The sequence below is a fragment of the Diabrotica virgifera genome, chromosome 6 (assembly GCF_917563875.1).
Source record: "Diabrotica virgifera virgifera chromosome 6, PGI_DIABVI_V3a".
Lineage (NCBI taxonomy): Eukaryota > Metazoa > Arthropoda > Insecta > Coleoptera > Chrysomelidae > Diabrotica > Diabrotica virgifera.
In genome coordinates, this window is record NC_065448.1 from 204,103,031 (window position 1) to 204,118,111 (window position 15,081).

The 15,081-nt window shown below is 31.3% G+C and overlaps 1 protein-coding gene across 1 annotated transcript in view; it reads left to right on the forward strand.

The window, feature by feature from the left end:
* LOC114328537 (inter-alpha-trypsin inhibitor heavy chain H3) overlaps positions 1-15,081 on the forward strand; it is a 90,632-nt gene that overhangs the window by 28,056 nt on the left and 47,495 nt on the right. Inside the window, exons 2-3 of the mRNA XM_050653668.1 lie at positions 6,242-6,368; positions 6,566-6,820. Of these exons, the coding sequence (XP_050509625.1) occupies positions 6,242-6,368; positions 6,566-6,820 (382 nt within the window). The remainder of the gene's footprint in view (positions 1-6,241; positions 6,369-6,565; positions 6,821-15,081) is intronic.

Genomic DNA, 15,081 nt, shown 5'->3' on the forward strand with positions numbered 1-15,081 from the left:
TCTAAAGTCTCCAGTTCTTCGGGTCTATCATAAGTATACAGTTCATTTATATAATTATACCAGGTAGTTCGAATTTCATGTTCGTCTATTATAGTCTGTTCGCTAAACTCAGACGCAACTGGCTACATATTTTAGTCGATAATTTTTTTGTTTTTTACTAACTATTTAGTGATTATTAACTATTTAGTAATTATTTTTTGCCAATTTTACTAAAATTGGCAAAATTACCGACTAAAATATCTAGAAAGTTGCGTCTGAGTTTAGCGAACAGACTATATCATTTTTCCTGACGAATCGGTTATAGTGTGTGGAGTTTTCTTATGATAAAGACCAGCTACTTCTCTAACTTTTTTAAACATATTAAACGTATCATGTTTTTCATTCAACTTTTCTAATTCCTTGCATTTATCCTCCATCCATTTTTCTTTAGCTACCTTTATTTTTTGTTTAATTAGTTTCTGTTTTTCTTTGTATGCTGTTTTGTTATCTTTCAGTTTTCTTCTCTGCTCCATCAATTCCAGGATTTCATCAGTCATCCATTGTTGTTTTTTGTGCCTCTGCATCGTTGTTGTATATTTTTCCATTACTTTCCAGGTAAGATCTTTAAACGTGTTCCATATTTCTGTATGTTTTCATTTCTTGAATTTTTTAGCTGATTATTCAGGTCATTTTCTATTAGCGTTTTGTTGGATGCTGATATATGTAATTTTGGTGTTTTGGGGCTTTCTTCGACTTTTTTGAGCTTCACTTGTATGTCAGCTATTAGAGGGTTATGGTCTGAACCGATATCTGCATCAGGATATGTCGTTGATCTCTTGACACCATTCTTGAATCTCTTGTTTACTAGAATATAATCTATCTGATTTATAATTATATGAAGTGAGTTATCTCCTGGTCCCTTCCATGTATATAATCTTCTTTTGTGTAATTTGAACCATGTATTTGCGATTATCATGTCATGTTCTTGACAAAACTGGTATAATCTATCGCCTCTTTCATTGCTCTCCCCTAGTCCATATTCACCTATCAGCTCAGATCTTCATCCTTGACCAATTTTCGCGTTAAAATCTCCAATAATATATGTGATTTCGTTCCTTTTTAGATTGTTAAGTGCCTGTTTTAATTGACTATAGAATGATTCAACATCATTGTCATATTTCTTTTCTGAAGTAGGGGCATATATCTGGATAACATTGACATTAAATGGTTTACTATTTAATTGGAGTATCGCTGGTCTGTCGTTCACAGGTACAAAATATTTTACATATTTCTTGAAATTAGATGTTATCAATATGCCAACTCCATTCCTATGATGTACGTTATCTTCTACACTTCCAGAATAGTATAGTGTGCCTTCATCTTGTTCACATGTTCCCGCTCCAGGCCAGCGGAGCTCACTGATTCCCATTATATCAATTTTTAAGCGTTTAACCTCTTGAACTAAGTTACTGAGCTTACCTGCTGGATAGAGGCTTTTAACATTCCATGTGCCTAATCTGATTGTACTGCTAGACATTTTTAAAGTTGTCGTACTTTTTAAATTGTAGGGGTTTCGTGTGGTGACAACCGGGAAGGCCCTACAGTCTGGTGCGCACCGTTCCCTGCCGAATCTTGGTTTCCGAGATCCATGATCAGTAATACTCTGATTATGTTTGGATTGCGCCATGTTAACTTTACTCGGGAGAAATAATTGGAGTGGTTTCCCGTTGCCTTCCCCAATGATTTTTCTGGCGCATTAGGTTTACTCCTGTGGGTTGGATAATCGGAAAGGATTTTTGGATATTTGGTAGGAAACTTGGATCGGGACATGACCTCCCCTATTTGGGTTTGGGGAATAGCCATGGCTTGCGTGAGCAGGGTCGCGTTACGTTACGACTATTGCTGGTAAATGTACTTATTTGAAAACTAATTAATTCAAAATTCATTCAAATTTTTTACATGAAAAGAAGAATTTAGTCGGACAATCAACGTTGAAGGCACCACGGGTATTATAGATAATAACGCTTTCGGTCAACGTATATACCTCGGGCCATTATAGGCCATCGGAACATATGTTACAGTTCAAGTTGATTATCCAGTTGGAGTTGACTATTCCTAGTTCGAGTCAACTCAAACGGCTGGTTTCAGTAAATGTTGATTATAAATATAAAATGAAGATTTTTATTCAACATTTAAAAGTAGACCCAACTAGTTAAAGTATACTCTTCCCAATGCCATTTAGTAAAAGTTGATTCACACAAACAACCGATTCTATTTAGAAATTAAATGTTACTGGATATAAGTTCAGGAAATGAAGCATTTTGGCTCGCAATTTTTTCGTTTATCATGGATTTACTGGAAATCTTCACAAAAGGTAAGGAATAGCCCAATAATCATTTTGTATATCATGCCGCTGTACGATGGGACTTTAGAGGTGGTTGCCACCTAATCTCGGGAGCGGGAATTTTTCATTACATTTTAACCAGGGAAATTGATGGAAAATGCACTCTAAAAAAATTGTTCCTTACGTTTTCTTCGTAAAACTAATATTTTTCGAGGTATTCGCGGTTGAAAGTAATAGTTTTTCGACAAAAAAATCGACTTTTTAGAGGATTTTTTGAGAATAACTCAGAAAATATACAGTGAATAAAAAAACTGTAGCTTTAAAAAATGTATCTTTTAGAAACAGAAACAAAATCCTTTTTTTATAATTTTTCTACAACCAATACAAACTGAGATACGGCATGTTAAAGGTTAACTTTTTTCGTCAAATACATAATTTGAACTATTCCAAGCCAAATAACGGAAAAACTAAGCATTTTTCGAGGAAAACTTACAAAATATTTTTAAGTATAAAATTAGACCTTTCAAAAAAAAGTTTCTAGCATAAAAATTGAGCGACTTATGATCAAAATAAGGTCGGTACCTACTTTGTTCTACGAAAAAATCAGTGAAAACTACCCTCCTAATTCAAATTGATCTTCGGCCTTCTGTAATTCTTTTTATATGTATATGTATTATCAGTACACCCAAGAAGTTTGACCTATTTAAAATTTAGAAAAATTGAAGTTAAAGGAGATAAAATTGGAGATTGGAGAGATATTTTTTTTGAAATTTCTTCAAATATCTCTTATTCAAAATATCTCTTATCTTCTATTCAAAATATTTCTGAAAATATTAGAGATGCAAAAAAAATTATAAAGTATGTATTAAATTGTATCTTTTTTAATAACTAAAATTAACCTTTGCCAAGATTTTCTTTACAGTGAACATTTAGCGAGATATAGCTGCTTAAAACATCTATTTACAAGCAAACAACTCCTTATTCGAGCCCTTTAAACGCACCCTACTTAAAAACTAAGGAATCTTACGGAATTTAATTTACAAAGCCTGTATATATAATTTAGCTCTTATAGCTATAAGATAGCCCACCAGTTATAGAAAAAGACGAAGATGACATCGATCTCGATGAAGATGACTAAAAAACTATTTGTATTTGTATTTGTAAATTCGTATTTTTGTGTAAATAAGTGTTTTTGTACGTAATTCTACTTTTTTTTCTGTATAGATCTATTAAATTACTTATAAAAATTGCAATGTTATTAAGCGTGATTTTTAAGGGTTGAAGTATTTATATCCTATGATATTATATCCTAAAGCATAATACAGTCATTATTTAACAAAACAAAACTAAATTTTACCCATATTACGGTTTACAATGTTTTATATAATTTTTGACAATAACGGGTAGTTTACACCCCTTAAAATAATCAACGCCCTTGAGTATGATATAGAATATGAAGTACAGGGTGAGATGATCCTAATCCCAAATTTTTATGCAAATCGATGCAAGCCGAAATCATTCTTTTAGGATAAGTAATTTTTTATATATAGCTCCAACAAGGGTGGTTTTAAGAGTTGAAATATTATAATATTATATCCTAAAGCATAAGACAATGATGATTTAACTAATAAAAACTAAATGTTGACCATATTAAAGTTTAAAATGTTATTTTATAATTTTTTACAATAATTAGGGGTAGTTATCATCCTTAAAAAACCAAAAACGTACAACGGCTCAATATAGAAAATGTACTAGAGGGTAAAATGAGCCTAATCCCAAATTTATTATACAAATCGATGCTGGACGAAAAAATTGCGAGGTTTTTCCATTTTTCAGTTTCATTTCCTGGCCTATATGTTCAAATCATGATAAGTAGGTAGTTGAAACGGTCAAAACAAAGAGACGCACAGTCATCAAAATCGCACGTGAGAATATACCCGTATAATCAACATTTACTGAATCGATCCAGGAATAGTCAACTCAAACTAGTAAAAGTTGAATTAAATTTTTCAAATCAACTTTTACTGCTCGTTTTAGTTGGAGTTGACTCGAACTAGGACATTTTTCATTTTTTGGTTATTTCACGTTGAAATATAATATATTTATTTGAAATTTGGCGGATATGAACCCATTTTTCTTTAGCTAAAACTCTGCTTCTACTAGGTCTAGAGACTTCATATATATGTACTGTATAAACCGTTTTTTTTTCACTTTTTTACAAGCTATATTTTTGCTAAGAATGATTTTTTCGATAAAATGCTTACTTTTTGAATTATTTGCGAAAAATTATCTAAAAACGTGTTTGTTTTGTTTAAAAATGTACATATTCACTCGAAAATAACTCGAAAAATATTGACTTCATGTCAAATGTCAAATTGTCAATATTGAAATGTCAAATTTCATGTCAATCCAAACAATTCTTTAAAATTTACAGCAAAAACTGTCAAATAATGTACTACAGGGCATTCATTATATCATACTTAACTGACTTCGAAATCATGTCATTATTTGTCAAATAATATACCAGTCGGACCTTAACATAAATAATGTTAACAACACCATACAACAAATAAACTCTATATAATAGTCTCTAATAGACTACAGATAATCAGTACACATATAGGTACAAAAACTACCCCTACATGTTTGTAGCTGCGAATTGAAGTCATTTGTTGGTATGGTCCCCTCTTAGAACTGTATCTCTTTGTTTTGATAGTTATTCTCACATTCCCTAATTTTTCTTTCAATTCCGTTAACAAGAATTACGCCCGGTTTCATAATCGTTAAAGTAGACTTTAAATTTTAAGTTGTTGTTCTGAAGCTATTTTCTTGTGGCATTTTTATAATCAAGTATACTCAAAAAAATTTTAAGTTGGTATGTACCTTTATCAATGGAATTGTTATGGGTAAATGTCAACCTTAAAATGAACTTTGGTTAATGTTCACTTAAAGCAGGAAACCCATTATGAACGCCCGACACGGCACAGGACAGTCCAAATTGATTTGTATAGTTTTAAATGCAACGTAACCCATTATAAGCGGCCAGCTCGGCCCGGCAAAGTCCAGCACGCAAACGGAACGGCCAAAATTCTCCGAGGAGAATAAAATCCGTTAAAGTCGAACAACCTGAACGGCCACTAGGCGCCAGTGCGTCATAATTTTTGGTAGTAAGCAGATTTGTTGATTTTTTAATTGAAAGTGCGTGTTTGTTTTGAAATATGGAAATATAAAATTTGGTTTGAGACATTCGAAAATATTTGAGAAATTTTGGATCATCTTTATGCGGGAAAAGATGATGAAAATCGCCATATTCTCTTCTTTCTTTAATATTTCGTGAACCCAAAACCGATGTTTCCGTCGTAATGTTGCATTTTCGTCTGTTTCAATTTCAGCACAAATTTCACTTACTCTTCTGACGAGGTCTCCATGGCAAATGATCATTTTTCCGGTGCCGTGCCGTGCCGGCCGTTACAAATGAGTTTTTGGACGTGCCGGCCTGTGCTGTGCGGGCGTTCATAATGGGTTTCCTGCTTAAGTTGATTATGAAACGGGGCGTTAGCTACTTTATAGTTTAATAAAAAGGAGTTTGACAGAAAATTATGATATTTAAATTAATATTGAGCAAGGTCCAGGAAAATTAGATATTGATGACTATGTTATCTACTTCTATGGAAGAGAAAATAACTTTCCTCGACAATATGGCGTTGCAGTAATCAAAGACAAGTACATTGATAAATCGTTAGACGTATATGTTTTATAACCATATGTATAAACGTATTTAAAATATATAAATTCAGAGAGAAAACCGGTATTTTATTTTATAATTATCGATTATTGCGAAATAAACAAATATTTTACTTAATTTTAACTGAATTTTTTCCTATTTTTTGGATTAACAATTAAACATTTATTTTCTAGGAAGGTAAAGTTCCTTATATTACCATTTTTGGTAATATTAAATTTAAGGGCCGTATTTTCCGCACCAGGAGATGTAAGTTTTATTATATCGACAACTGAACAACCAAAAGAAGGCAAGGAAGGAGTGGTATGTATATAAAAAAAAATACATTATGTAATAATGGTAGTTACTTACCTATTGATTTTGGTTTATTTTAGTTTGTGTAAAATATTTTGAAGTTTTCTTTTGTCCCTGCCTTTTGAACGAGCTTTTTAATTTTTTCATTTTCAAATGTTAGATAAAATGCCTAAATTTTAGATAGATAATGTTTTTTAATATTTTAGACCACAGATATTGAAGATGTTTACTTGGTGCCTGTGATTTATGAAATGGATGTACATTCCAATGTAACGAATCGTTACGCTAAGACTGTGATAACAAATAGGGTAAAAAACCCAGCTAAGTCAGCCAAGCAAACAACCTTCTCTGTTGTTCTTCCAGAAAAAGCATTTATTTCGGAATTCGTGATGGAAATTGGCTGGAACAAGTACCAAGCTTACGTCAGGGAAAAAGAAGAGGCTAAAAAAATTTATACTAAGGTAAGTACATCAGAATTATACACAGACTCTGTAAAATATAACGTACCTTTTATGCTTTATTTCTGCATAATTGCAATTAGCAGGTTAGGTTTTCTTGCTGTATATGAGTCACCTCGAAACGAGGGAAGCACTTTTCAGTTTGCAAGTTTCACAGAGCCAGGGATGTCAAATGCGATGCATATGAATGCTTCATGGATTTTGAGAAGACATTTGCCAAAGTACCAAATGGCAAACTAATGGATATCCTAAAAACATCACGACTCGATGATAAGCATATAAGAGTGATTTAAAACTTATATCTTCAACAAAAAGCAACAGTGCGATTCGAAAAAGAACTGCCACGAGATCTTCACAGTCCGAAGAGGATTTAGACAGGGTTGCATACTGTCACCAGCATTAATATATTATACTCTAAATGGCCAACTTATAAACACTATTAGCACTGTATAAAATAACAACAGATGAATTCATGCAAATAACAGAAAGCGAAGTACCAAAAATGAACGAAACTGCAAAATAGAAAGGCTCTGGAAAAGATGGAGTAAAAACGAGCTCATAAAATAGAACAGACCACAGCTAATTCAGCAGTTCATATATCATTTTTAATAAAGTCATAAGATTAGGGAGAATACCTAAGGAATATGACCAAAAAACTAAGGAGAAATATCGCCACAAAAAAAAAACAAAAAGTCTAATAATATCAAAGAACCAATAAGCTGCACGAAAATAAAATGGTAGAGTAAGTAATAAAGTTTAAGTGGAATCTCTATACAGGGTGTCCCGGAAAATAGTGCGTTCCTTAAAGGTATAGGTAGAAGGCACCATGTAGAACAAAAAATTCTTATAACATTTTCTTCTAAATGCAACCGTTTGACCAAAAAATTAAAATGTATTTTGGTATGTAAATTTAAATCTGACAACTATGTGCGGTACGCAAATTTAAGCATAGACAGTCCCATGTAAATAGATAGAAGATAGATAGTAAACAGATAGTTTTAAAGAATCCTGTTCAGTGTCAATGCCGAAAATGTTTTCGAATAGTGAGTGTATTACCTATTATGTTATTACCTATGAATGGTGTTTGTGAAAGGTTACTTGAAACATCTATTCGGTATAATAATTATTTTCAAGTAAGTACAACTTAGTTATTTCAGTTCACAAGTAAACAAATTACTGAGACATTATCTGGTGTATTAAGTTCCACTGTAAACTATTAAAACTATGTAATTCAGTTAAAGCCCTCAGCAATACTCAGCATTCAACCCATTTAAACCTTACTAAATACATAATACTATTTCAGTTAAAAGACGTGTTTTTATGTTAAAAGATGTGTAATTCGTTTAAAATTATGCAATAGGTATTTCAATACATTTCAAAAGAAAATAATTTTAGTAAACAAATCGTAAATACATAAGTATTACCTACTATTAGGTTGGATTATTTTAAATACTGTTAATCACAATCACAAACGAGTTTTTATTATGTTATTATTCCGTAGTGCGTACGATGTTGCCAGTTTATTAAAATTTTTAAAATTAGAAACATGTAATAAATACGGCCTAAAACTAAATTATAAAAAGACAAAAATTATGGTAATTAGTAATAACACCAACATAAACGATCAAATTACAATAAGCAATACACCGTTAGAAAGAGTGGAGAAAATATCCTATTTGGCCTGCAATATTAAGGATAGGTACTTGGGATCATAGCTACGAAATCAAAATTCGTATTGAAAAAGCCAGAAGCTCTTTTAACGGTCTTAAGAAGATTTTCTGTAAGTTTTCTTTAAATATCAATATACGCATACGAATTTTTAGTCTTACAGAAGATGTCATAAATCGATTAGAGGCATTTGAAATGTGGTGCTAGCGAGGTATGTTAAGGGTCTCATAATTACACCATACAGCTATCATAACTATTCTCCAAAGACTAAGGAAAGACAAAGAAATTATTAACACCGTAAAGAACATAAAATTTGTCAAACGTAAAATCAAGTTTGACAAACTGTGATAGTAAATACCGACTTCTACAGTTGATTCTACAAGGCAATATTGAGGGCAAGAGAGGACCTGGACAAGGAAGTATATCCTGGCTGTCAAATGAACTGGCCTAATGTCAACTGATCTATCATATTTCGATCTGTTGTGAATAGAATAAGATGAGTCAATGTGGTCGCCAACATCACAAGAATATAGGTACCTTTACAAGATAGTGGAGTGCAATTAGAACGAAAACATGCATTGTTTCGGAAAAATTCAAACAAGCTTATATTTTTCTAAAACTTCTTTTGTTAGTTTATATACATGTTAAAGTAAAAAGTTCTCGCGGATTTGGCCGCTAATTGTTTATTAATTGTTTAAACAATAACAGTTGTTTTGTATTAATAATTTTAAAAATATCGTTAAATTCATCATTTTACTTTGATCAAATATGTTTCTATTTTGTTTTTGATTATACTGAATCCGAATATGGCATTGCAATTTGAAAATTCTTATACAGAAGCTCTTATACAGTATGTCTGCGTATCTAGGAACCACATGAAAAACTTTTTTATTATCAATTTTACGAAAAAAAGTTATTTTTCAAAAAATGCTCTGGATAGTCAAAAATCTAAAATTCAACCATCAGATATCAAATTTTATAAATTTTATACGAGTTATGTCAAACATATGAATTTCGTTAAAGAGTAAAGTACCTTTATATTTCAGAATATCAAAAAATGCTATTATGAAAAGTTGTTTGAAATTAAAAAGTATGCTTAAATATACAATTACATTATTCTAATCGAAAAATTTTTTTCAATTTTTTCTCAAATTACGGATACTCATCATCATTTTTTACAATTATGATAACTATTTTATTATCACTTTTACGAAAAAAAGTTATTCTTCATAAAATGCTTTCTCTGGTCTAAAATCTAAGATACAACCATCAGATATTAAACTTTTTTAATTTTATACGAGGTATGTAAAAAATATGATTTTTTCTTAAGAGTGAAGTGCCTTTATTATTCACAATATTTTAATTAGAAGGATGTAATTGAACACTAAAACAAATTTTTTAATTCCAAACAACTTTTCTTAATAACAATTTTCGATATTGTGAAATTTAACGATACTTTACTCTTGAGTGAAATTCATATTTTTTTACATACCTCGTATAAAATTCATCAAATTTGATATTTGATGATTGCATCTTAGATTATATACGATGCAGAGTATTTTATAAGGAATAACTTTTTTTCGTAAAACTGATAATAAAAAAGTTATCAATAGGTTCCAAGTTACGCAGACATACTCTATAAGAGCTAAAAAAATTTTTTTTGCTTAACATTTATTATTGTTGAAGTTTATTATTAAATGTATTTTAGGTAAGTTTCACAGAAAAAAGTTTTGATCACTTTATATAAACATTTTTTTAGCTGGTAATTTTTGGTTTTTTTATTACATTTTTTAATTTATTACATTTTTGTTATCATTCTTAATTTTCTCAAAAAGAAATAGTCTATTTCATTTCTAAAGTAAAATAATTTAATGCATTTTCAAGATTAGATCCTAAGCTTTAAAAAGGAACTTATAAAACTGTAGTAAATCTGTTCAAACTTGAGTAATACTGTCTTAAAGTGGTGGTAATTCTATAAAACTACGAAGATTTCAAAAATTATATTTTTAAGACGTCATATCATTTGAATTAAATTTTTGAGGTTTTTTTTTAATAAAACATCATTTAGTACGATGCTTGAAAGGTAAGTTGTGCAAAATTAAGGGTTTTGTAAGAAAAATTGTATTAGTTACACATTTTTAAATCATTTTTAAACAAAATTCATGTAAAGCTCACTTTCCGTCCCCACCGTACTTATGCCCATACATTTTATTTCTTTTTATTATAACCATAAGATAGCTTAATTGTTCTTCTTTTAGGTTCAATTTGTAAAATTTCATTTGATCCATTAGTTACAGAATTACATTAAAATAACTCAACCGTGCACTTCGCCGTACGCTAGTTTACAGTGCGCCAATGTTTGTCAGAAGGGTGACTTTAGCGTTATAAATAAACAATTATAGAAGATACAGATTTAATTTTAGAAAATTATTTATATAATTTTTTTTTGTAAAATTTTCTGAATTTTTTAATGGTCAAGTCAGTTTTGTTCTAAAATTTATATTTTCGGAGTTATTTAAAAAAACATAAAACTTCGTAGTTTATTTGTTTAATAAAAATGAAGCACCCACTTCTCGAGTAGAACTTTTTGATATGTTGTTTATTAAATATTTCTTAATGAAATTACAAAAAGTTCTATCTTGTTTGATTTTTTCCGAAGTGAAAATCTATATGCACTCCCCTAAGAAGCATATGAGTACATTCTTGCAACAATACCTTTTCAGATAGTTTTCTGCTTCCTTAACTTACTATGCCTTGGCTTTTGTATTCTTGTCCCATTCGACCGTTTATTTACGGATCTCATCTATTGTTTCCTAATGCAGGTCCCAAAATATTAAACTTAGACATTTTGAATTGGTTTCCAGTTTATTTGTTTTGGTATTCCGCCTTATTAATATTTGTACAGTTGCCAAAAAATTATTGCAGGAAACCTTCATCATCATCATCATCATCATTCAACCCGGATCTATCCATGGCTGGATATATGTAGGTCTCCCTCAAACTTTTCCATGTATTTCTGTTTTGTGCTGTTTGAAGCTGGCATCCAATTTTGAAGCTGGCAAATGGAATAAGACAGGGAGATTCCCTGAGTCCTCTGTTTTTCAACCTGATCATGGACGAAATAATAAAAAAGGTAAGAACTAAAAAAGGATACCAAATGGGAGAAAAACAACTTAAAATAATCTGCTATGCAGACGACGCAATACTAATCTCTCAAAGTGAAGATGATTTACAACGTATGCTGCACGAATTTAGTATAACCGCTAGAAAATTTAACATGTTAATTTCCACAAAAAAGACTAAATGCATGGTTATAGCAGCAGATCTAATAAGGTGTAAATTAGAGCTGGAGGGTAAAATAATAGAACAAGTCATGGAGATTAAATATCTAGGCATCACACTATGCAGCTACGGAAAGCTCGAAACAGAAGTGGAAGATCAGATGGATAAAGCAAACAGAGCCGCAGCACAGTATTCAAAATTGAAGGAAACGTGATCGAAAGTCCAAAAAAAAATAAATCTGAGAATTCCGAAATTAAGCCAAAATTAATTTTTTAAGTTTGTTAGGGCCAGATGTATTAATGATCAAAAGTACAAAATTCAATATAATTTTATGCATCAAATTTAAATCCTCAGAATAGGCCTTTTATTTTGCTTATTACTTCATTTATGTGGATAGCTAATATAAAAGTAATTATTTGAGATGAAAATACATACTTTAAAGATTAAAATGATATAATTAGCTTCACGGAAAGGTGATTATAATTTTGATATAATCGGTTGTCTAAAAACCTATACAATTTTTGATAATATTAATGTTTGGCAGCGTATTACGTTTATTGCGCCATCTTGCGCCACGTTAAATCCTTCACTAAATGAAAGATTACAATGTAAGGCATAAAAAAATATATAACACAAACTGCGCAAAACTGCGCAACTGAGTACATGGCGCATTGCATCGTGCGATGCGCGCGTTAATCTGAATTAATTGCACTTGTACGTATTGTTTACATGTATGTCAAACACATGATATTTGTTGGGGTTGCGAAAAGAGATTTCAGTTTTGATGAAGTAGTATTTTTCCTAATAGAGAATATTGTACATTAGTTTTCTAAATAGCTATATTAACAATTTATGGAAGTTATACTTCTTTAGGCGCGATTGGGAAAAAGGTTGGGATTTGGAGTAAATGTAAATGTGCGCGAATTCATCAAAAATTGTTAGCTCTACGCGCAGATCCGTTATAGGGTTTTTCAACGCTTCTCATTTGTTTCGAGCTTCCGTCATAATATGTCGAATACTCCTCACACCTAACGATAAAATTACTCGTTTTCGAAATATTTGAACTTAAACAAGTAACGGTACAGATATTTTGAATAATGTATTGTGTCGTTTAATTTTAAAATATCTCGAAAACTTATGAAATAATGAATAATATACTCTTCAGTCTTAACGATAAAATCATTGGTAAAAGAGATATTTGAAGTTTAAAATTAAGCGGCACAATACCTACATTAATTAAATATCTGTGCCGTTACATGTTTAACTTCAAATATCTCGAAAACTGATGACTTTATCGTTGCGAATGAAGTGTATGTTAATTACATATATAGTATTGGAGAATCTAAAAATTGTGCTAAAATGGTATTTCCGCCAGTAGCGTAGAATTTGGGAAGGGTCAGCCATTCACTGTCCCCTGTCGTACGCCTCTGGTAATAGCCAGAAACAATTGTTTAACATTATTTTATAGGGTATACAGTACCCACACTTTTTGCCAAGTATGAAAAGGAGACGTCAAATAGTTTTAAACAACTGAGCAAAAATATTTTTTAAATTTTTAAATCAAACACCCTGTAACTCTGTAACGAGCCACATTTTATTTAAGTGATTTGAGTTAAATCCTAATATTTTGAGGTCTAGAATCTATAAATCAAAGATTGGACATTCTTAATGAAACACCTTGTATAACGATATTTTTTAAGTAATTCACCCCCTATTGAAGGGATTAAAACTAAAAAAAAAAAAACGACCACTGTTATAATATACTCGTTATACGGTATAATACCTCAAATATTCCAAGTTTCAGCCGGATCACTTTTACAGTTTAAACAAATTTAGTTTCGATCACGTTTTGACAAATTTTGAACACTGTGCGCAGGTTGCCTGAATGAAACAATATGGAGAAATAAAAACATCGGAAAAGAAGTGAAAGGCAGAATTTAAAAAACAGTCATCAGGCCAAAAATGACATATGCGGCAGAAACACGACCTGATACAGAAAGGACAAAAGGAATGTTAGAAACAGCAGAGATGAAAACATTGCGAAAAATCGATGGTAAGACGCTGTGGGATAGAGCTAGAAGTGCAGATATACGAAGGAGATGCAAGGTGGACAACATTAATAACTGGGTGAAAAGCAGAAGAGTAGAATGGAACGACCACATAAGCCGAATGACAACAAATAGAGTAGTAAGGACGGCGAGAGACGGTTCCCCAATAGGAAGACGATCAGTGGGAAGACCACGAAAAAGATGGAATGACAACTTACTGGAGGCACATTGAAAAACAGACAGAGTAATGTCTATATAAAAAGAAGAAGAGAACAAGAGCATCCAATTTTTGTCGATCTGTTTTATGTCATCAGACCTTCTTGTTGGCGGACGGCCTCTACTTCGATATGCTTCATGTCTTAGTCTCCAGTATATTATTCGCTGTGTCTATCTGTGATCTGACATTCTAGCTATGTGCCCTGCCCAGTTCCACTTATCTTAAGCTTATTACAAAGTCATTTGTTTTTGAGTAGTGTCGTTAAGTTTCGAGACGTAAACATACTGAATAGCAGGTATAATAATTAAACGTACAATAGATACATTTATTACTTTCTACCTGTGCCGGAAGTTTAACGACACGATTCAAATACAAATGACTTTGTCATAAGCTTAAGATAAGGTTTTGTGTAATAATTTGTTTACTATATTTGTTTACTATATTCTAGCGTTTTTTATCAATAATAGTTCTTTGCTCCAAGAAATCTGTAATTGTAAATTTTAACATGTAAACAAACTATTTAAATTTAACCAAACCGTTTGGTTTTGCGGTAAGTAGCGCAAGTACTCCAAAGTACAACCAAATTTTTTCATTTATCAGTCAAAATTTGAATCCACGTTTTTCTTAACTACCTAAGTGGGATAACTTACTTTTGAGGTTCAATGAAGATGGACTTATAAGTCCGAAATTTTTCGTTTTGAATAACTATTGTAATCCATTTGAATTTATAATTACATACTTATACCAATTAAAACACAAGTTTGATGTTAAAAATGAATAAACATTTTCAAATTTCGTTACAACCCGAAACAGCAGCCGTATTATATTCTAGTTCAATCAGAGAGAACAGCAAGTATCTCTACCGGTTTTGGGGATTTTAGCCACTCATCAGGACATACATATGCTCTTCTCTCTGACTAAACCAGGATAAAACTTCGCGTGAAGTCACGGATTGCAACCAATAAAATGACAGGGATACCCTAGCGACATCTGCTGGAAAAAAGACTAAGTTTTCAATCTAATAGCACATAAAACTATATTTAAAATAT